Here is a 21,643-nt window from a genome sequence, read left to right as displayed (position 1 = left end):
TTTTTTTTATTCACACAAGGTTGCCCTTTACTTACAGGCTATAGTGAGGAGCCAAAGCAACAGCAGGATTAATGTTGCTAGCCAATGTTGTTTCTGTTGCAAGGAATGCAGTAAGTGTGCAAACTAGGCTAGCTGTTACAGAGAGTTTACGATTAGGGCTCCTGGTTTTTTATGGTATTTCTTATTTTTTTACATTTTCGTCTGTATTTATCCATATTTACTTATTGCTCATTTTATACGTATTAATCTGTATTTATTCTGTGTTTAGTGTACACATTAAGCTGCAATGGGTATATTTCCCTATGTATTTAACTAATACAAATATACTCACATTTAAATATCCGTGTTCTATATATTTCCCATACAATGCAAGCATCTGAAAAAGTTTAGATAGTGGATCAACTCAAACATCTGTACATATACAGTTATTTAAACTACATTGTTTTTAACTTCCCTGCCTGTCAATCTGCACAGCTACTAACCAACCTCCTATGAGTCACAGTAGTGAGAATTGTCCAAAATAAGACACATATTCCGTATTTTTCCATAATTAAAAATAAATACAGACAGGAAAATTGATGGTTTCCTGTCTGTATTTATCTGTAAAAATCAGTAAAAACGCAAAACAGGGAGCCTTATTTATGATGCACAACTCTGATCTTCCAATTACAGTAAGGGGGACAGTACCTTACATTCAACCATCAGATGTAAAAGACATACACAACACAGCACAGACCCTCTAACCACGGGGGAGTACCACGCCACTGAACACTCATACATGCTACACACATTTCAGCCACAAAATGCATAAAATCACAAGTCCGATCATACACTCCGCAGTCCCTAAACATGAAAGTAACTCGATAAAAGGGCGTCATATTTCTCACACACACGTCTGCTTGTTGCCAACACGCCGAGCACCGAAAGAAGAGTTAAACATTTAAGTGATGCGATGCTACTACACTTAGATGAGACTGTGTTCGTTAGAAATGTCAAACAACAAACACAAACTCAAGGTTCAGATGAGCAACGGAATTGACACAACACTGCCACCAGAGGCACCGGCCTGTGACCCTGGACTGTAATTATAACAAGCTTTATAGATCTCATTGACAGACACTCCTGTGCAGACAGAAAGGGTGTTATGCAGCTGCAGCAAGGAGTTCCAGAACCAGTGTGTTTTCATAAGATAATTGTAGGACAGAAAAGAGGCGTGTTCCTGAAGAGAAAGGTCTGTGCAAGGTGCACTTTTTGAAAAGTGGGGTGCAGGGCTTTTATTATTATTTTTTTAGGATTATGTGTTTTGAGAGCTTTCAGTCATGGGTCACTATTGGGGACAGTAGCTGGGAGTGTTGACATGTATCCAGATTTCTCCTTCAACCACAATGTAAATTTGTGGGTGCGTCGAGGCGCTGAGCTGCAAAGGGGTGGTGCAGTATAAAACGTATACATAACACGTTAGCCCTTTGCATTGAATGAGCATATTAGCGCACATTATTAATCAGTTGTGCCAGCACTGTGAACACGCGTTTACGGGACCCCCGTTGGGGGTAGCTGTGCGCTTAATAAAATTCTGTTTATTATTATTATTATCTAGGGCGGCTATGTAGCGCTACTCACTCTCATGTAAATATGCTCTGTTAGGATCTTCGACATGAAGCCCGTTCCGGTGCCCACATTTGGCTCTCGAGATGCAGGCCGAGTGAGGGTAAAAAACATCAAAGCGCTTCGACGCTGCGAACATGTCTGCACAGAGACTCTGAGCCGATCCTGGGGGGAGGCCAGTTAGAAACACCGATGACAATGAATTACGGACAACAAAGGCCAAAGGGTGGTTTTAACAGTAGTGACGGGGGAGGGACTGGGAGTGATTTGTGGACGGAGCAGGCATAGACGGGAGGGAGGAGGTGGGTAAAACTTTTAAACGTGCACACAAGCTAACTTGCCCTTTTCCGACGTAAATAAGTATTTAACTATAAAGGAGAACCACAATGTTTTTAGCAGCCACAAAATCATAAGGGGAAACATGCTGCTGTTCAAATGCCACAAAAGCACGAGTGCTAAAGTGTAAAAATGACAAGCGCGCACTGAAGTTTACGAGGAGGGAGTGGGGGCGGGCACAGTGCAAATGGTGTGCACTTTGATGTCCTCCGTGGCCGCGCGGCTCACTGAGGACATCAAAGGAAGTGATCAGGCAGTGCTTTTCAGGCTGCCAAATGGTGCGCGCGCCCGGCGCACATGCACTGTAGTTGGCGGTCTGAAAAGCACTGTTTGCACTTCCAAAAATCGCTTACTATAAGTCTCGCCAGAGCAGCGCTAAAGCGCTGTCTCAGGCGAGACCTAAAAAGGAGGGTGCTGGTAAAGCTAGTGGAAGCCTACAACTTAAGTCATGGTTACTCTGCAGACCTTTTGCAAGCAACAGGCAACAACAGGAAGGCTAACCAACTGTTCGGAATGAATGGATCTTAGAAAGAGCTACAAAATTCATTTGCAGAAGACACTGCACAGTAGATGCTCCAAAGAGACAAGTCAGCAAAGCTGCATTTCCAACATAAGAATAGTAAAATAATACCTTGGATAGTGTGGAGTGAATCTGAAGAGGTATCTCAAATCTCACTCCCAAATTTGTGGCCAAGTAAATATTTGTAAATAAACTTGTTGGAGGGTCTTTGGCATGGAGTTTCAAAGAAAATACATTCCAGCAGCCTGGAGGTAGACTCAACTGATTAGTAAAGTTCAGAATCTATGGGGAAAAAAGCAGCAACATTAACTTGAACACCAGAGTACAACAATAAAAACACAGAACGTACAAAAATCTGACAAAATTCGTAATGAGTCCTCTTTAAACGTAAAAATGTTTAGTTTATTTAGTTTTCATATATAACCACAGACTCTGCTGCATATACACAGTGACAGGTGAAATTGAGAAACGTTATGTCAATGCTTTTAGACCGGAATGTTACATATATAAATAGGATCTGTTACACTTCATCTATAATGACATACAACATTTAGCATGTAACATTATATAAAGCAGCTAGTATTTGACAAGTACCGTCCATAAACTTTATACGCTGCGACAAGCATTATAGCATTTAACTTTATAAGTACTTACAACCTGTTGCAGTGGCATCAGAGGTGATATCAAGGAAGAGTAAGTAATTTCCTGAACGCCCCAAAATGTCCCTTGGCTGAACACCTGAGCGACGTATTTTAGCAAACAGTTCAAATTGCTCATCACAGTGAATAAGATTATGTAGCACAATTTGAGAGTTTGTGCACAACCTTGTTCCCAGTGTCTCACCATTTGTCTTTTTACTAATCGCACTGCCAGTGTAGACAATTTTCTGAGTGCACTCAGGACATTCGTCACCCAACCAAGTAATGGCACTCGGGGTTCTAGGTTGGCCATGAGATTAAATATCTTGGAAAGTGAGCTGATCAGCCCTTTCCAAAAATCACATACTCTGAGACATGGCCGCGCTAAATGCAAGAATCCTACTTCTATTACACTTGGGGTTTTATCTGAGACCACATGCTCAGTGGGGCTTGAAGCATCACACTTCTCAACTGTATTAGGGAGCAGCCCTGCCTACTTGGGAGATTTATTCATGTTTCAACAATTGCACCTGATGCTGACAGACTTTCCAAGTTTTTTACCCACTATGCTTTGCTTTATTTTGTAGAACACAAAGACAGTGCTCAGTGTTTTTACATGGGACAATTAACCCCCCCCCCCATTATTCTGACGTTCATGTCCCATGGAGTTCTCCTCAATATTACCTTTCTATTTTCCCTTTGTGCTTAGTCTATCTGCTCTTGTCCCCTTCCTCTCAGTTAGCCAAAAGCGTCTTGCCTTCTTCTCTATGTTTTCTATGTTGCACTCTTCCCCCTTTCCATTTCTTTCCTGGTCTACTAATCCCTGCCCTTATTTTATCTAATGTTTTGATGACATCCCTGTGACCACCCCAGTTTTTTTAATGTTTTCACTTTTGTGGTTTACTTGGGGGTACATACAGGGACACCCCTATGGGAAAGTGGCGTGGTGCGTGCCATCTTTGCTTCTATTCCCTTTCTTCAGTGCAGACAAACTCCCCATTGCTTTACTGGTGTGTGAAAGAGTTGCGTCATATCTTGATTCGACATGAAAAGATGGGGGAGATTCAATAAGGTGTAACAGAGGCTGGAATCTGGAATAATTTTTACGTCAATCTGTTTACCTCTGACACCATTGATCACACGTTATTTGATCTGCTAGTCTATTTAATGACTGCAATTAGAAACAATTGTTTTCTATACTTCATCAATTTGTACTGGACGAACACTACTTCATCTCAAATTGCACATTATAAATACAAAAAACAGTGATAAATATTTACATTTGTACAGTGACTTTTTGTACAGTGACTTTTTGACATATCAAACATAACATTGCAGTGAATTTGAAATTAATCGAAAAGTCAATTTTTTAGTGTCAAAACAATCCGAAAATCAATTAAATCATTTGTCCGATATTGGGTTATCTTTTCAAGAACTTTAGCTGGTTGGCTCCTATAGTTCTTACTATAATTGCGGTCCTAAACAGAGTCAAGTTCGAAGCTTTGTAAATGTAAACGAGCAAACTTGGTTGTTTTAATGTGTGTGCTCGGGTGGGCGTTATTTTGCCTTCGTATCTCCCACCATTATTAATGATCTCTGTTTGTTTGCCAACGCGTTTCGACCTTTGACATTGGACCTATGTCTTAGTTGTTAGGTCGTCTTCAGGGCTGGTGTTTTGTTGGAATCGGACGTCTATCTCTGCAAGGACAAAAAATGTCTGTTTTAATTTTTATGTACAATTGGGGTGTTGTGAGGGCAATGGTTTTGTGCTAACTTACGCTCATTAACGGGTATGGAGACTTTTCTTCTTTTTCTGCAATAAATAAATGAATTGTAAGTGTGGTGGTACTCTTGGTTATCTTGTGGTTATTGAATGGGTATCATAATACGTGTCCTACCTTGCCGTTCTGGTTGTGGGCTGCCGGCTCACGAAGTTAACTTGTTTTTTCAAGTCCGACTGGTTTCTCTCTGGGGGACAAGAAATGAAATGGGTACTAACTTCTACCTGGTACTCGCGCTGTTGCCAATCAAGCCTAAGCTTAGCTGTGGTCGATTAGTCACTACCTCTCTTTTTTTGTGATTGTTTCCATGATGCTATTGATACGTAGCTTTCCTTGGTTTACGTGCCTTAAACTCGGTATTTGCGCTTTTAAAGCATAATCAAACAACTTGCATGTCGGTCAAATTGCCCGCATTAGGGAATTTCTTTATCTTATTTCTTTTATCGTTCCTCTTACGCGCGTCTTCTTTAGCGGTGTTCTAATGTCCCTACATTGTGCTTCCTGGCTCGTACCTTTGTTAGTGTTGGTTTTTTCCGGACTTGTTCGATACAGCGTCGTAGCTTCCGCTTTACCTTCAATGATATCCAATACCTGCAAGTCACGGGAACCGCGATGGGATGTCCCTTCGCCCCAGAAATGGCCATAATGTTTATGGCACTATACGAAGAGAAATGGGTATACAACAACAACCCATACGACGGCCATATAAAACTATGGCGTCGATATATAGATGATGTGTTCATGCTGTGGAGAGGCGAGATACAAACTCTAGAAGCATTTGTGATATGGTTGAACAACAGAAACCCAAACATTCAATTCACCATGACCTACAATAAAACAGAAATGAATTTTCTGGACCTTTTAATAAGACACGAAGAAGGTCATCTTTACACAACACTATACACCAAAAAAACTGACAGAAACACTTTTCTCCATTATTCAAGTTTCCACCAACGCAACTTACGTGAGAACCTTCCGTACAGTCAGTTTCTGAGAATAAGGAGAAACTGCTCCAAAAAGGAAGACTATTTCACGAATGCTAACACACTAATGGAAAATCTGCTAAAAAGGAACTACCCCAAAAAATTGCTCAAAAGGGCACTCAAAAGAGCATGGTATACGCCCAGAGAGTCTCTTCTATCATTGAAACAGGAAAAAACAACTCCAAATCTGGTATGCGTCACGACTTTCTCAAGTAGAACAACTGAGATGCAAAAGATTATCCGAAAAAACTGGGATACAGTAAAAAGCATTCCATCTTTCACACAGATACCAATTTTTGCCCTCAAAAAAAACAGCAGTATACGAGAAAAACTGGTACGTGCAAATACAATCTACAAACAACCTATGGCATCACTGCGATCCATGCTCTCATTACCTCCAGTAAAAGGACACAAAAGGTGCGGCACATGTGTATCCTGTGAAAGCACAGTGGAAGGCACTAAGTTCGAGTACGGGCAGAAATATATAATCCACGACAACTTTACCAACTGCAACACCCACAATGTCATCTACTGTGTTCTATGCCCCTGTCAATTGGCGTACATTGGGAAAACCACGCAACCCGTGAAAAATCGAATTTCCCAACACCGCTCAAGAATTAAATGCAAAATTCAGAATGCACCGATGGTATCCCACTGTATCGAGAAAAATCACAGTCCTGCTGACCTCAAGTGGACAGTTCTACGCCATATCCAAGGAAAAAACGTTGACGCTACTTTATCCAAAATGGAAGCAAAAACCATCATGTTCCTAGGTACCATAGATAATGGACTAAATGAAATGACGGAAATAGCACATACTATATAACAGGAGACAGACACGATATCTCCCCCTCCGTACCAACATCATATTCGGATACAGAATAGAAGCCAATAACACTGATCAAGTGTGTAGGATACAATGGTGCTCTTGGACCCAGCAACATAACTGATACATTCTTACCAACACTACAGAAGAATCTTTGAGAAAAGCTGACGAGTCACACAAAAACTGGGACCTCCCTGAGACCAACCTGCAACAAAATAGTTCGCCACAAAAAGGCAAAGCGCATTCGATGTGAAAGAGATGACACCCTTGTCTAAATATGATTGACAAAAGGTCTACAAAAATCCAACACGCCTCAAATCTCCGAGAAGGGTAAAAACAACAGAAGACAATATTGAATACACCGACCATTTCGCGGCCTAAGACACCGAAAGAGAGTAAAAGATATATCAAATAGAAACATCCACAAAGACAGGTCAATGAAAACCAGGAATGGTCCTTTCTCACAGAAGTACAATCAACTTTGAATCTGCAGCCAAACAATAAAGTTTTATTCAACAACAAAAAAAGAAAAATTTCGTCTTCCATAACAACATCTCCGTAACCATGACTACGTTTCACGTAATCACGCCGGAACAACCTCGATATAGACGAACCAATCGCCAAGAACGTTCTCCAAGCACTCCGAACATGCAGGAAATGGGAGAATAGCCGAGGACGCGGAAGCTACGACGCTGTATCGAACAAGTCCGGAAAAAAACAACACTAACAAAGGTACGAGCCAGGAAGCACAATGTAGGGACATTAGAACACCGCTAAAGAAGACGCGCGTAAGAGGAACGATAAAAGAAATAAGATAAAGAAATTCCCTAATGCGGGCAATTTGACCGACATGCAAGTTGTTTGATTATGCTTTAAAAGCGCAAATACCGAGTTTAAGGCACGTAAACCAAGGAAAGCTACGTATCAATAGCATCATGGAAACAATCACAAAAAAAGAGAGGTAGTGACTAATCGACCACAGCTAAGCTTAGGCTTGATTGGCAACAGCGCGAGTACCAGGTAGAAGTTAGTACCCATTTCATTTCTTGTCCCCCAGAGAGAAACCAGTCGGACTTGAAAAAACAAGTTAACTTCGTGAGCCGGCAGCCCACAACCAGAACGGCAAGGTAGGACACGTATTATGATACCCATTCAATAACCACAAGATAACCAAGAGTACCACCACACTTACAATTCATTTATTTATTGCAGAAAAAGAAGAAAAGTCTCCATACCCGTTAATGAGCGTAAGTTAGCACAAAACCATTGCCCTCACAACACCCCAATTGTACATAAAAATTAAAACAGACATTTTTTGTCCTTGCAGAGATAGACGTCCGATTCCAACAAAACACCAGCCCTGAAGACGACCTAACAACTAAGACATAGGTCCAATGTCAAAGGTCGAAACGCGTTGGCAAACAAACAGAGATCATTAATAATGGTGGGAGATACGAAGGCAAAATAACGCCCACCCGAGCACACACATTAAAACAACCAAGTTTGCTCGTTTACATTTACAAAGCTTCGAACTTGACTCTGTTTAGGACCGCAATTATAGTAAGAACTATAGGAGCCAACCAGCTAAAGTTCTTGAAAAGATAACCCAATATCGGACAAATGATTTAATTGATTTTCGGATTGTTTTGACACTAAAAAATTGACTTTTCGATTAATTTCAAATTCACTGCAATGTTATGTTTGATATGTCAAAAAGTCACTGTACAAAAAGTCACTGTACAAATGTAAATATTTATCACTGTTTTTTGTATTTATAATGTGCAATTTGAGATGAAGTAGTGTTCGTCCAGTACAAATTGATTAAGTATAGAAAACAATTGTTTCTAATTGCAGTCATTAAATAGACTAGCAGATCAAATAACGTGTGATCAATGGTGTCAGAGGTAAACAGATTGACGTAAAAATATCTTGATTCGACAGCACCACATTTTGGAACTGAAGACTGCATATTGCATCTTTATTAATTTGTATAGAGTCACTAGTGTATGTCACTCGATGCAATATTCAGCAATATGTCAATGCTAATTAGACTCACTGTAATTTTCAATAATGTTCATTCTTGTTCTGAGGAACGTATGGCATTCTAGGTTTAAAAGTGTAAACATTTATCTTTGAATGACTTTCCATTGTGTTAAAGTGTGTGCATTTACAATTTGAGGGTAGTACGAAACATCTTAATCATAAATAATCTATTGGCAACTTACATAAATATCTCACCAAATTGCATAATTGGTTATTTTTCATAAAACTTGAAGCAAACCTTGCAGAAAGTGTAAAAATGCCAGTAGACATATTAATACATTACTTGTGCATGACTATGCTACAGTAGAGCTAGTTGGATGAAAATACTGGTGAGGTCAGAGGAAGATCTGGAACATGGATATTTTATTATTGTGGAGTCTCAACGGTTTTCTGTGAATTAACACAGCTCATGTTGGAAAGAATCATGTATATTTGAAAGGTGAGATAGCATTGACTGATTTAGTTGTCAGTGTGCCATGCGGTTTTCCTGAACTTCATTTGTAAACGGAGAAGGTAAAGACTTTCCACTTACTTTTAGTAAGTCTCTTCCCTAGTCTCAAATGCATGAATGCAATCGAGAGCGCACCACCAAACATAAATGATTATGAAAATGGAAGCATTCACAGCTCAGACAATTGTTATTCAATTATTTATTTTCTGAATAGTCCAAGGACTATTTAGACTTTAGCCGATGTCCTGTCTGCCCTATTTAAAGTGCATAGGGGCCGTATACTCTCCAAGTAGGACATATGGGACATTGGCTGCTTTCTGATTGATGTCCTGCATCCGGCAAACAATGAATGAGGCCTTATGGTTCAATGGTAGAAAGAAATACAGCACTAAATGTGTTTAAACAAAAAACTATGTTAGCGTAAATGAATCAATCAGTCAGCAGGTTAACTGCACTTAAGTTCGAGAAACAGAACAAAAATGTCAAAAGAAATGTTTGAAAAGCATGCAATGTAATAGCTTGAAAAATGCTTTAGGATTGGATGCACACGTCTGAATTAAGAGCACACAAAGGATACAGCTTACAGTGCTGATGTCTAACTCTATGTAATAAGTTGCTCATGTTTTTGTGATACACCACAAAGCATTCACAATAACTTACTGAAGAACAATGCCTACCTTTAAAACATTCCTGGCTTCTCGAGCGACAAACACATCATGTAACACAATGCTGAAATCAAAGTTATTGGTCAACCAAATTGACCAGACTCCAGAGTCCATGTGATGATGTTGGATGTGAAATGATACAGCAGAAGGATCCAGGCCAAACACCCTGCAATCAGATGACAAAACAAAGGAGGTGACCAGCAGATCAAAGCAGAAGCAATCTCACAGAGCAATGGTGGGCTTTACCTGTGCAAGAATTTACAAGCTTAACTGTACTTCAATGTTTCTAGTGTTTGACAAAGAATTTGCTAGCCCCCGTGGCTGCAAAGGCATACTACCACGGTCACAATTTGCCATTCATTAAAAAACGGAGGAAAACAAGACTTGTCCCAACAAAAAACATAAGCCCACAAGGAAGCAGCTTGCGTCAAATATCAATTTCACTACCGAAAGGGAGATGGATCTGGAGTTCCACAATAGGGAAGCAAATCTCGTATTAATCAAAGTCTTAACTTTTAATGTTGTATTTTTTCTTTCTCCTGGCCGTGCTGTAATATCCTTACACACCAGTGTGAAATTATTACAAATCATGACATGATGTGAGGATCCAAGCATCTATGATGAATGAATTGCAAATGCTTGCCATGGCACATAGAAACACTAACTGGTAATTTTGTGCCTGCCTAATAGGTTATACCTTGATGCCCCGAAAAATCTCCTTTACCCAAGTTCCTACAGGAAGAATTGAGCCAGGATTAACCCAAGGCGATATTGTGTGGTTATTTCAAGTTAGGGTTATCTGGAGAGGGTTATCTCATTGTTTGCCAGTGAAGACAGCACCACCTGTCCGCAAACCATTAATTAACTAAAATGTATGCGTATGTGGCAAGCACATATTTATATGTATCATGAATGGATTATAATGTATGTTTCATTAGAAACTATTAAAACCCTGAACGTAAAAGGGGACAAGTGTGGGGGGGGGGGGTGGGGGGGTGAACACTGAAGTACTTTTCCAGAGCAGTCTGAACTCTTCTTTGTGGCACCTTGTTGTGTAGTTAAAAGCTTGGGATGGTAAATCGTTAATTAATCCAAATCTTACATGAACAATTTTTTAGTTTGATTATTGCTAAATAAGGACTACGAGCTTACAGGTCCCAGCCTCTCAAATCAGTAATACTTTTCTTTCTAAAATAATTTGGAATTCTCACGTGATTTAAATATGCAAATAATATATGGGATGTGCCTTCAACAATGCAAATACCCATTAACTCAAATCAACGAAGCACACAAAGGGATGAAGTGTATTTGTGCAACTCAAGCTAAAGCAATGAACATGATTTTTCTTCCCTCTTTTCCCAAAGCTGGTACACTGTTTGGTTTGTGGGCTTATAATGCATGAGGTGCTTCCTAGAGAAAAGGTTTATAATGGATGGTATATCCCAATTGCTTACCAATACCTGAATGGCTTAAACAACAATATTTGGTACCTAAACAAACGAAGCTGCACATTAAAATTGGCAATACCCTATCTGTAAAAATAAACAAGTAACCCAAGCAAGACTAAAATGGGCAGTCCCTTTCCTTTATGTATATTTCATAAAAATACTTTAGCAATTCTGCTGTGATGCGTACCCTTCATTCACTTGAAAGGAAAAACAAGCCTGTAGTGTTGTAGATCCACTCAACAGATTCATCCTTACTTCTCCCAAGCAGTTAGCATCATGTTCGTGTGTTGCAGCTGGCAAAAGCAAACAGAATGTGAAGAGGAATATTTTTATAACATTTCTCCTTGGCACTTTCCTAATTTTCAAGCACAATACAATGATGTAAACTAATGCAGCCTTAGAGAAGATAAGCTGTCTCTTAGTTCTCATTCCTTTAATGCTATATAGGAGTTGCTGATTGCAAATATCAAAAGGCACAAGAGTGGTATATACAAAGGCAAAAATGAATAGATTAAAGCAAATGGTTTGAAAATATTCCATGCACACTAGAAGAAAATGTTTTATTGACATTTAAACAGCATTGCAAATTTCTCTTTTTATTACATGTAGATTTGAAATATCCCTCACCAATTTATCGAAAATGCTTCTCCTCTTGTTCCTGGTTGCCAGTATCTCCTGGCAAAGAGTTTACATTTTTGGTTTGGGTGAGTCCTAAAGTGATCAAAGCAAGTTTTGGCAAACTACAGAAAAACTATTCGTGTTTGCTCGGAATCTAGTGCCCAGTCTTGACAATGACTTTCAACATCCTGAGGGATCTTCCAAGAGTATGTTGTCATTGTTGACTGCTCATCCTCAAAGAATCTGTGTCATCTTAGGTAAGAAACCGAATCTTAGTTCATCCCTACTCCTGCTTGCTCGAGGAGTAACTTTAACAATGGAGATTTCTGGGAGCGTGTTGCTTTATCATTGTTCATATAAGTGCACCTATGATAGTATTAAGCTAGGTGAGGCTTGCTCTTTGTAAACACGTTGTACCCCAGTCTCCACAAACATCTTCAGCATTTGCAAGCTAAAGGTATCCTGAGACCTAGTTGCAGCTGTGGCAACAAGAACTCTATAGACTATAAATATAAAAACGGAATTACATATACATCATTGTCACCAGAGGCACATTAGTATAGAAAAATCCTTATGATAACTAAATATTGGTACACATCAAAAATACTTCAAGCTGGTAAACAATTCAAGGCAAACCCCACTGAAATGTGTGAATAGGCCAGAAACATAAGTGTGCATTAGGACTCCACACAATCCAATAGAGTGGGACTTTGTCTTTACAAGCAACTACAGCCAATGTTATTGGAAAACAAATAAAAAGTACTGGAGGATGTTAACCTAATAGTAATTGCAAATTTATGAATGGAACTCTACACCTCATTTTGTTACACAGTGGAATTCATTAATTTAATTTTTTTAGACTTTACACTTTTAGTTAATAACTACAATCTGCAATAAACCAGACTTGATCCAAAAATGTACTATTGCAATGGGCCACACAAGACTATACATAACAAAATAGCGTATATTACTTAAGCGAGTTGCAAAGAGCTTTTTGACCTTGTAAAAGGGGGAGGACGACTAGGAAACTGTGAAAAAAAACTGTCTCACACAGTGAACACACAGCACCATTATCACACCTTTGCTGGCTCTCCTCCAAGATGTTTTTATTAATCTGCTAATTGTATGCGACTGAAAAGGCAACTATTTGACTGGAAAGAGTCTGACTAGAAAGAGAATGTACTTCAACATATCTGCACAAACCATTCTCTCGCTTTCCATTCAATCCTGATAGCAAATTTTCCAAATCATACATCATTGCCCCCAATTACTTTAATGCACAAGTTGGCCAAATTTTTTGTGATAATTTATCCAGCAATGAAGACCCCACTCTCCACTCAAAAAGGTAAAACGCACATACCTCCACATGTAATTGAAGCAACCTTTGTGAAGTTGGATGCTGAACTAAGTAGCAGTACTGGTTCAGACTGGACAGACAGAAATTCACTTTGTAAAACACTGCGTATGTCCTGCAACCAAGAGGATGAAAAACCAAATTATCCTTGCTGAGCACTAAAACCAACTTATAACAGAAATAAACTAAGTAAGAGTAACAAGGCCCTTAAAATGTCCATATTACATCCTAAATCTTTATCAGATGTTTCCACTATAAAAGAAAAATCCCCGTACAATAAAAATAGTTTACAGAATTCAAATCCCAAATACATTTTAAAATATGCTTTCAAATTTCAGCACAGTAATATTTCATTTAAAAATATGCAAATAGGTACGAGTCTGAATTAAAGTTTCCTAGGTTACTACCAACAGCTTTCATATTTCTTAAGATCTCCACTGCAAATCTGCACGCTGTATGCAAAATTTCCTACGTTACAGCCAGGCTCCCATTGTAGGTTCTAGCCCTAAACGCAGCAATTACAACCTGACTTTACACAGGCTACTTTTTGCCTTAGGGGTTTAACATGGTATCTTTATCTACTTATTTCAAAATGTTTTTACGCAGGTCAGACAAAGATACAAACGCAAGTGTTAATCTGCACTGAATGAAGGTAAAATGCTATGTTCTCGTTAGTGTATTTACATAGCCTACTCAATGCCTTGTGATACTCTATACAGAAGTCACTTTCAAAGGCGTCTTGTGTTCCCAGCCATGTGTACTTACTTTGACCTTGCCAGCTTTGTAACACCAGCTTTATGCTTTGTATATTTGTATTACCATGCCACTTATAATTCATGAATTGAATATTGGTGTGGCCTTGACCTTGGATGCCAAACCCAGCTGTTACTAAATGTACTACTTACTCCCCAAAAGCCATGAAGTTGCAATATATGTTCCAAGAGTGTTGTTGCTCTGCTGTAGCTCTTACCCTCACCAGTCATGATACAATGCAATTGTCAGGATCCACCTGGCCAAATGAAGGAGCAATGCATGTCTGTGTTATGCTTAACTTGCATCTTAGCCACTTTAGCCTACTATCAGCCTTACGCTTATACTGGTTTTCCATTTTTGACACTACACAATGAGGATCATGGATTGTTTGACCTATTTATGATGGGCTAAGAAACCTGTTAGGGACAGCACTGGTTGCTGGGTTTCAGCTAATCTATGAAAAGATGGAAGAGGCCATAAGGCAAAAGCATTTGGAAATAAAAATGGGGAAAGCAGGCAATAAATGGCTATCCTTCCTCCCGTAGGTGATAAAATCCTGAGGAGACACACTTATGGTCTTTTTTGTACAAAGGAAGCATTTCTCACTAATGCAGACCATAAAATAAGGTATTGCTATGACTTGTTGATAAAAATGAATGGGTTTTGCCATCGAGACAGACTACAGCTGAATCGTTTTTTGGGTTTAAATGACATCAACTAAAAAACAAAAAAACATTTAAACTGGGTATGGGCTAATGCAACATAACTCTAGCTACACTAATATATAAGATATGGGGAAAAGGTCACTTCTCTAACAAACACTGCGGCGGACCGAATGCTACAGCCTCATAATACCACAAAAATCAACTTTAATACCTGGCAGGAAATCAGGTAACCTTCTCCAGGGTCCTACAATAACAATGTGCTTATCTTGCACTGAAAGGTAGTACAGGTCGATACAGATGCTTTATGAAGACCAAAATGCTGACAATGGTAAAATTCCCCGAGTCCCACAATCATGATTGATGTTCAGAATCGTTCTCCTTTGGCCACAGACTGAGATCCTGCATGGTAAACTTGCTTAGCTCACTAATGGGAAACCAGGATCTTTCTGCAAAGTGTGCCCACCCCTTACAGAAGGTCATATTTGGACTGCAGAATCAAGGCCCTGATGGCTCCTCGTCAAACTGCTTTTGAGGCATTAATTATGGGAGCAAAAGGTTCTGGTGCACAAAACAAAGTGTCTTTCAGATACTCCATCCTCATAATCAGATTATCATAATTGACTGCAAGATTACAAAACCACCTGTGTTTCAGACTCAGTTTGCTCACCTAGAGGTGATTTTTTTTTTTAACAAGTCTTTGATTCCCTACCGTGACAACAGCATAACCAGTAGACTTAGGGCTGTCTGAAATCTTTTTCTATTTCTTGCTGCTGTCCCAAGGCAGCCACAAAAATAAAACCTGCAGAACACAGCAAGTTGCAAGGGGAAAGCCTTCCCTGTTCACCATTCTTGAATAACACGTAGGTTTTAAACCTCTGCCCTTATTCTCGTCCCCTGGAACTGGAGTCCATACTTCTCCATCTCACAGAATGACTTTCATTCTACGATTGGCTATATTCTATATTAAGTAACCCATTTACATTACAAATTAATTTCCAGGAGCAGATAACCTTTGGTAAAGGGAAAAAAAATTGTAAATTCTGCGGCATGAACACAAGTATTGTGAGATTGAGAGAAAAGTGTATGGCCCGGAGATCCTGATACTGGATATGAATACCTAGTGTTATCGAGGATTTACCCTAGGACCCAATGAGAAACTTGTTTTCTCATGACCATCAAAATTTGGATTTTAATCACAATGTCCCACTAATATCTTGAAAATGTACAGACTAATCGTTGATACCGTGATGTCAGAATGTAAAGATTAGCCTTGAGAAAGCCCTGGCTCTATCAGCCACATAGGGCGAAACACGTGTCGGCTGTTCACTTTCCCTAAAATTTGCTCTAAGAAAAACCAAAAACGAGTGTAATGATCATAACAATGTGGTGAATAAAAAGAACTACTTTCACTCAAATCAACCAGGATTTATGTGTGTTATTTGAACAAGGAATTATCCTTCAACACTAATACTCTTTTGGAAAGGAGGAACACCTGTTCACAACCCTTCCCTCAGCAAGTATTGTGAGAGTAAGAGGCAAATGCCCTGCTCTTGAAGGCAAGGTGGTTTACTGAAGAGGAAGCCAAAACAGACTTTATAATATAAGAGTGTGCACTTTTTAACATCTACTGCAAAAGGCATATAAAAAAAAAAATAAGGCGTTCATATCCCATTCATTTTACTACAAACTAGCTTGCTTCAGAAGCATCTGTAGGATAAAAGAGCATGCCTCATCCCTCTCATGCTGCTGTTTTGTTCGAACTGTATTATTAACCATTAAAGTATCTCCCATGCTAAACAAGCACATTTGTTCAGATCTCAAAGGAACCTTATTTGTAGATTGTGACTCCAATTCATACCTCTGTTTCGAAATAGCAACATCTTTTCTGTAGCCCTATAATTCGTGTTGCTGGTCTAAAAGAAAATAAGTTACTTACCTGTAACTGCAGTTCTCCAGTATTGGTATCTTTCATAGATTCACTTGCTTGAATCATTCCCCGATGTGGGAGTCCCACAGTACCATAATAAAGCAGTACGTATCACTATCATAGCCTATAATGGCAATGAAAAAGTCGGCTTAATTGCCTATGTCCTTTTGTAAAAAGGACCAAACGAACTATAACCAGTCAGCACTCTCTTATAACACTCCCAACAGAGGCTGTGTCCCTCAGATTTTCAAGCACAAGTCGGAATAAACAATCCTGAGCTGTAAGGGGAACCTCTCCGGGGAGAAGGGTGGGTCGCATGTGAATCTATGAAAGATACCAATACTGGAGAACTGCAGTTACAGGTAAAGTAACTTGTTTTATCTCCAGTATTGGATCTTTAATAGATTCACATGCTTGAATCAGAATAGCAAGCAGTTGCTGTATTTGTACATTATAGTATTAGCTCAAATAGTGGATGGTGGGTAGAAAATATATACATAACATTCACATGCAATTTAATAAAAATATAGATTAGTTAATCGTCAAACATTTATGGGATGTTGGAAAGTGAATATGGTTGCATAGCGATAGCAGAAGAAACTCCGTGAATCAATGCTGCATGAGCCATCTGGGGCTATCAGGATGAGACGGCACCACTCCGCTTTCCTGTTGCTGAGAACATTTGGTATTAAAGGTATCGGGGGAAAAGTTAATCATAGATCCCTGACCATGTTTTGGAAGGTATGCCTTCACGACCCTGGATGTGCATGACAACGTGCACAGAAGTGGCATTTGCGGGTTTAGTTTGTTGCAAAGAAATCTAGAGCCAGTTTGCCCCAGAATGAGAAGATCATATTTAACGCCAACCGATCAAACTTCTATTCGTGGAGGCTGCTTCATTGCATGCTAGAGGTATTGCCTGTGCGAACTAACACCGAAGACTCTGCTATCATTGGCAGAAAATCTTGGAGACTGAGTTAGATGGATTTGGGCTCCAGGCGATTGATAGGCATGCTCTTTTGAAGCGGAGACCACGTTCCTTGAATTTGCAGGTTCTGTAGATGACTACCCCATCTCTCCAGGGAGGCACCCATAGTCATTACTAAGTGAGGTCTTTGAGGTAAGAGCGGGAGGTCCTCTAATAGGTGGGAGGTCTGGGACCACCAGGCTAGGGCTTTCATCATGCCTGTGTGAGGATCACCAGGCCCTTGAATGATTCCTTTGTTTGAATGTATTGTTTTTGTAGCTGCTCCTGTAAGCGTCTAATTTTCAGGTGCACAAGATCATATTGATCACTAAGGACATGATGTCCAGAAGCTTAATAAACAGGTGCGCTGATTTTTTTTTTAGTTTTTTAGTTTGAGAGCCAGTTCTTAAGAGCGTTTGTTGTTTGGCTTGGAATTGAAAGGTAGTTGTCTTGGACAGTATCTAGTGTTGCGGCCTTGGGATAGAATCTTCTTGGATGGATGAGTTGATTATCTTTGATAATTCACAAGGAGACCTAGTCTGTGAAACAACTTTAGGCAAGCCTCTGTGGCCTTGGACGCTTGAAATGCCATTGGTGCTTTTATCTACCAGTTGTCCAAGTAGAAGAATACCTGATGACCCTCTGTCCTGAAGAAACCGGACACAGGTCCATGCAGTAGGTAAAAATTCAGAAGTTAATCTGTGAAGCCAAATGGGAGAACTTTGATGCGTGGGAGGAAATCTGGAAGTATGAATCCTGTAAATTTAGAGCAGTCATGTGATGTCAAAGAGTGTGACCACATAACAATATTGGTTTTGGAAATACTTGTTTAATTTCCTGAGGTCTATGATGGATCACCAATCCTTTGTTTTCATGTCTATGAAAAAGAAAATGAGAGAAGAAGCGTGTTCCTTACTGAGAATGTAAGCCTTTCTCTATGGAATATTTGGTTAGCATAGCTAGCACTCCCTTCTGAAGCAGATGCGGGGAGGGGCGCTCTCGTTTTGGTGGAGTGGTGGGTGGAATCTGGGTGAACTCTAAGGTCTGACCATATGTTTTGAGATCCAGGACTTATTTGTCCGAATCTATTTTCCGCTATAGATGACAACATTTTGGAATGGTTTTTCCCACAGGATGGCGTAAGCAGCACCAGAACGTTGTCACTGTAGGTAAGCTAGCCTAAGGGCTACTGATAGCGTTGCTAAGACTGATACCTCTGGTATCCACCTTGATACAGTTAAGTATTTTCATGAGTCCCTCTAAAGGGTGCTTTTTTCAAAATGGACTGTGCCAAAAGATCTTGCGGTGTCAGAGTCAGCCTTGAATACTTGCAAGGCATCGTCTACGTGCTTGCCAAACAAAGCATCGCTATGGTAAGGTAAAAATATTTGCATCTCAGGTTCTAAATGTAGTGGGCTTAAACTAACCTTGACGTCTAAGGACCACTGACCCTGCCATTGGTGGGATATCTATTGAAGCTATATCTATAGCACAATCTATGTTTACTGATGAGGAAGTTGCGACCCCGGCATAATCTTTTTTGTTTCTGCCCTTTCTGCCTTCCGGCAGAAATTCTATGAATGTGTCAATGTCTGACTACATCTCATGGTTATACCTGTCTCATATTGCCAGTGATTTACAGTTGTGCCAGGCATAGTTGAGAACGTCCCCTTGTTGGTTAGGGAGGGTTGCGAGTGACAGGGTTTTCCATGATTGCAATTCTTCCCGGATATATCAACAATTGGAATAGGTCTCGAAGCTTTTCTAGTTAAAATCAGCAAGAGAACAAACCATTGCATATTTGCTATTTGAAGTTCGAAGCGTTTGGTCGCTCCTTCCGTAAGGGTCTGGGAACCATAAAAAATCATGTGGTGGGGAATCCAGAGGTTGTGGTTCTTCTCTCTATCATCACCAGATGTAAACAGGTCGTTCCTAGGAAGAATGGTAATTGAGACTGTGATCACTTTCAGTGGCAGGAGCATAGGAGGATGCGGACATATCGGGCACGATGTGACCTTGCAGGCTCGGGAAAATGTTAGTAGTAATCCTGTAACATGCCCTGTAGGTCTAGTACTAGAGCTTCAAAGAACTGACCAATGCTCTGAAGTTGGAGGCAGAGCGAAATAGTGAAATTGCTCCACAAATTGCCTCTCCATATACTGCTGACTGTTGTAGAAAAGCTCATATTAGTCCCCCTAATTCGTGACATTAAGTTATTCTGTATTATGTGTCTTTTATTCTTGTTGATCAAAACGGTGCTTTGTATTTTGTATTGCCATTTTGATTGTAGAGGACGAGGTGGACGTAGTCAACTAGGCTGACAACAATGTTTGTCGGCGACGAGGCCTCCGTCGTAGACGAAGCGGTCTTAGAGGATACAGTCATAGATGAAGGCCATCGTAGACATGGTTATCGGAGGCGAGCGTCATAGACGACTGTCATAGACAACCGTCATAGATGAGGCTATTCGTAGATGAAGCCATTTGTAGAGGAGGCCATTGTTGAGAAGGCTGTCGTAAACAGCCGTCGTAGATGACCATTGTAGATGAGGCTGTTGTCGACGACTGCCATCGACGACCGTCGTAGACGACGCTCATATACTATGCCATTCGTAGACGAGGCCGGCGACCGTCATAGATGAGGTTGTCGTAGACGAGGCCATCATAGACTATGCCATACGACATGGTTGTGAACAATGATTTTGATGGCAGTTTTGTTGCAGATGCCTCACTGTCGAGTTATGAGTATTTTCGCTGATGTAGTATCAGGGTTGCAGAGGGTTGCAGAGGGAGCTGTAGGGTCTGCCTCTACGGACGTTTTTTCCAATTGTCTCTTTCTCTGTGAGAAGTGCCTTATCAAGACTCATGGTAAGTCTATTTTATGGCTTTTCTGAACGCCCTCTGGAGACTCTTGGTGCGACCTCTCCCCTTGAACTCTCCTATGAGGTGAAGGAATCCTCACTATCCTCATCAGAAGTGACAGATTTACGTTTCTGTAGTCCCAAAATTAGCCTCATCTCTCTGAACGTGAGAGTTTTGAGGAAAAGGTTAGACATATTTGTAGTCCATTAGCTTGCTTTCTGCAACTATGACATATTCATGCCAGGGTAAAAGAAATGAAACATGAAATATAATCTTGGATGATCCAAAAAGAAGTAATAGCTGAAGAAACTGAGCAGAGGTCAGGGAGACTCCCTTCACACGACGTGCAGTGGAAAAACTGAGGGACTCGGCCTCTGTTGGGTGTTCTAGAGGGTGCTGTGGCCTGATTGGTTATAGCTCAAGTTTGGTCCTTTTTAAAAAAAAAAGACAGATCGGCTGTTAAACTGACTTTTTCATTGCCATTACAGGCTCGGATAGTGATAAATACTGCTTTATTATGTTAGCGTGGGACTCCCACTTTGACCACTGGGTGTGATTCAAGCATATTAATCTATGAAAGATCAATAACTGGAGAACCATTATTCAACCACAAAACATGGAGGAGCTTTATTCTAATTACTTTTACTGGAAAATAGCTGTAAAGACCAATAGTCCGATACAAGGTGAAATCACTTATTAAAATGCACCACAGCCCCTATAAACATTTAAGATGTCACAACGGACCTCCTTACCTTGGCTTTTAATGCATTAGTCTGCATAGGGGCCTCGATTTTATTGCTTGTTTACATGTGTGTAGCAAAGAGGGTGGTGTGAACTGTTTTGGTACTAAAAACAAAATTTACTACATAAAACAATGCAATTTTTAAAGCTTTCTAACCTCTGTGATAAATGTAGCTTAAGCAATGTTTACATTGTTAAATAAACAATTATTTATCACCTGTTCTAGTAGCTGTATTTTGCTGGTTTACTTGCCAGACTAAACAGATTTTAAGGAGGGACATAGATAATGGATTATGTCCTTGGAACAGGTGCGGAGTTTACATTACTATAGCCACGCCACATGAATACATGTATCAATAATGTATTGGAAAAGTATTTATATTCCTTGCAACAGGGGTCTTCAAGCTGGCTGGGGTATCTTTTAACCACTGTTAATTTTATTACAAGTGATTTTTCCATAA

The 21,643-nt window shown here is 39.9% G+C and overlaps 1 protein-coding gene across 3 annotated transcripts in view; it reads right to left on the bottom strand.

The window, feature by feature from the left end:
- Positions 1–21,643, bottom strand: part of TMEM131L (transmembrane 131 like) — a 553,379-nt gene that overhangs the window by 227,461 nt on the left and 304,275 nt on the right. For all 3 annotated transcript variants that reach the window (XM_085641690.1, XM_085641691.1, XM_085641692.1), the window contains 4 exons: positions 13,275–13,383; positions 11,484–11,589; positions 9,861–10,014; positions 2,573–2,743 (listed from right to left, as the gene is read on the bottom strand). In XM_085641690.1, coding sequence (XP_085497816.1) covers positions 2,573–2,743; positions 9,861–10,014; positions 11,484–11,589; positions 13,275–13,383 — 540 coding nt within the window. The remainder of the gene's footprint in view (positions 1–2,572; positions 2,744–9,860; positions 10,015–11,483; positions 11,590–13,274; positions 13,384–21,643) is intronic.

This window comes from Triturus cristatus, chromosome 2_2, assembly GCF_964204655.1.
Source record: "Triturus cristatus chromosome 2_2, aTriCri1.1, whole genome shotgun sequence".
Lineage (NCBI taxonomy): Eukaryota > Metazoa > Chordata > Amphibia > Caudata > Salamandridae > Triturus > Triturus cristatus.
Note: the sequence above shows the minus strand (reverse complement) of the source record. Positions and strands in the feature narration are given on the sequence as shown.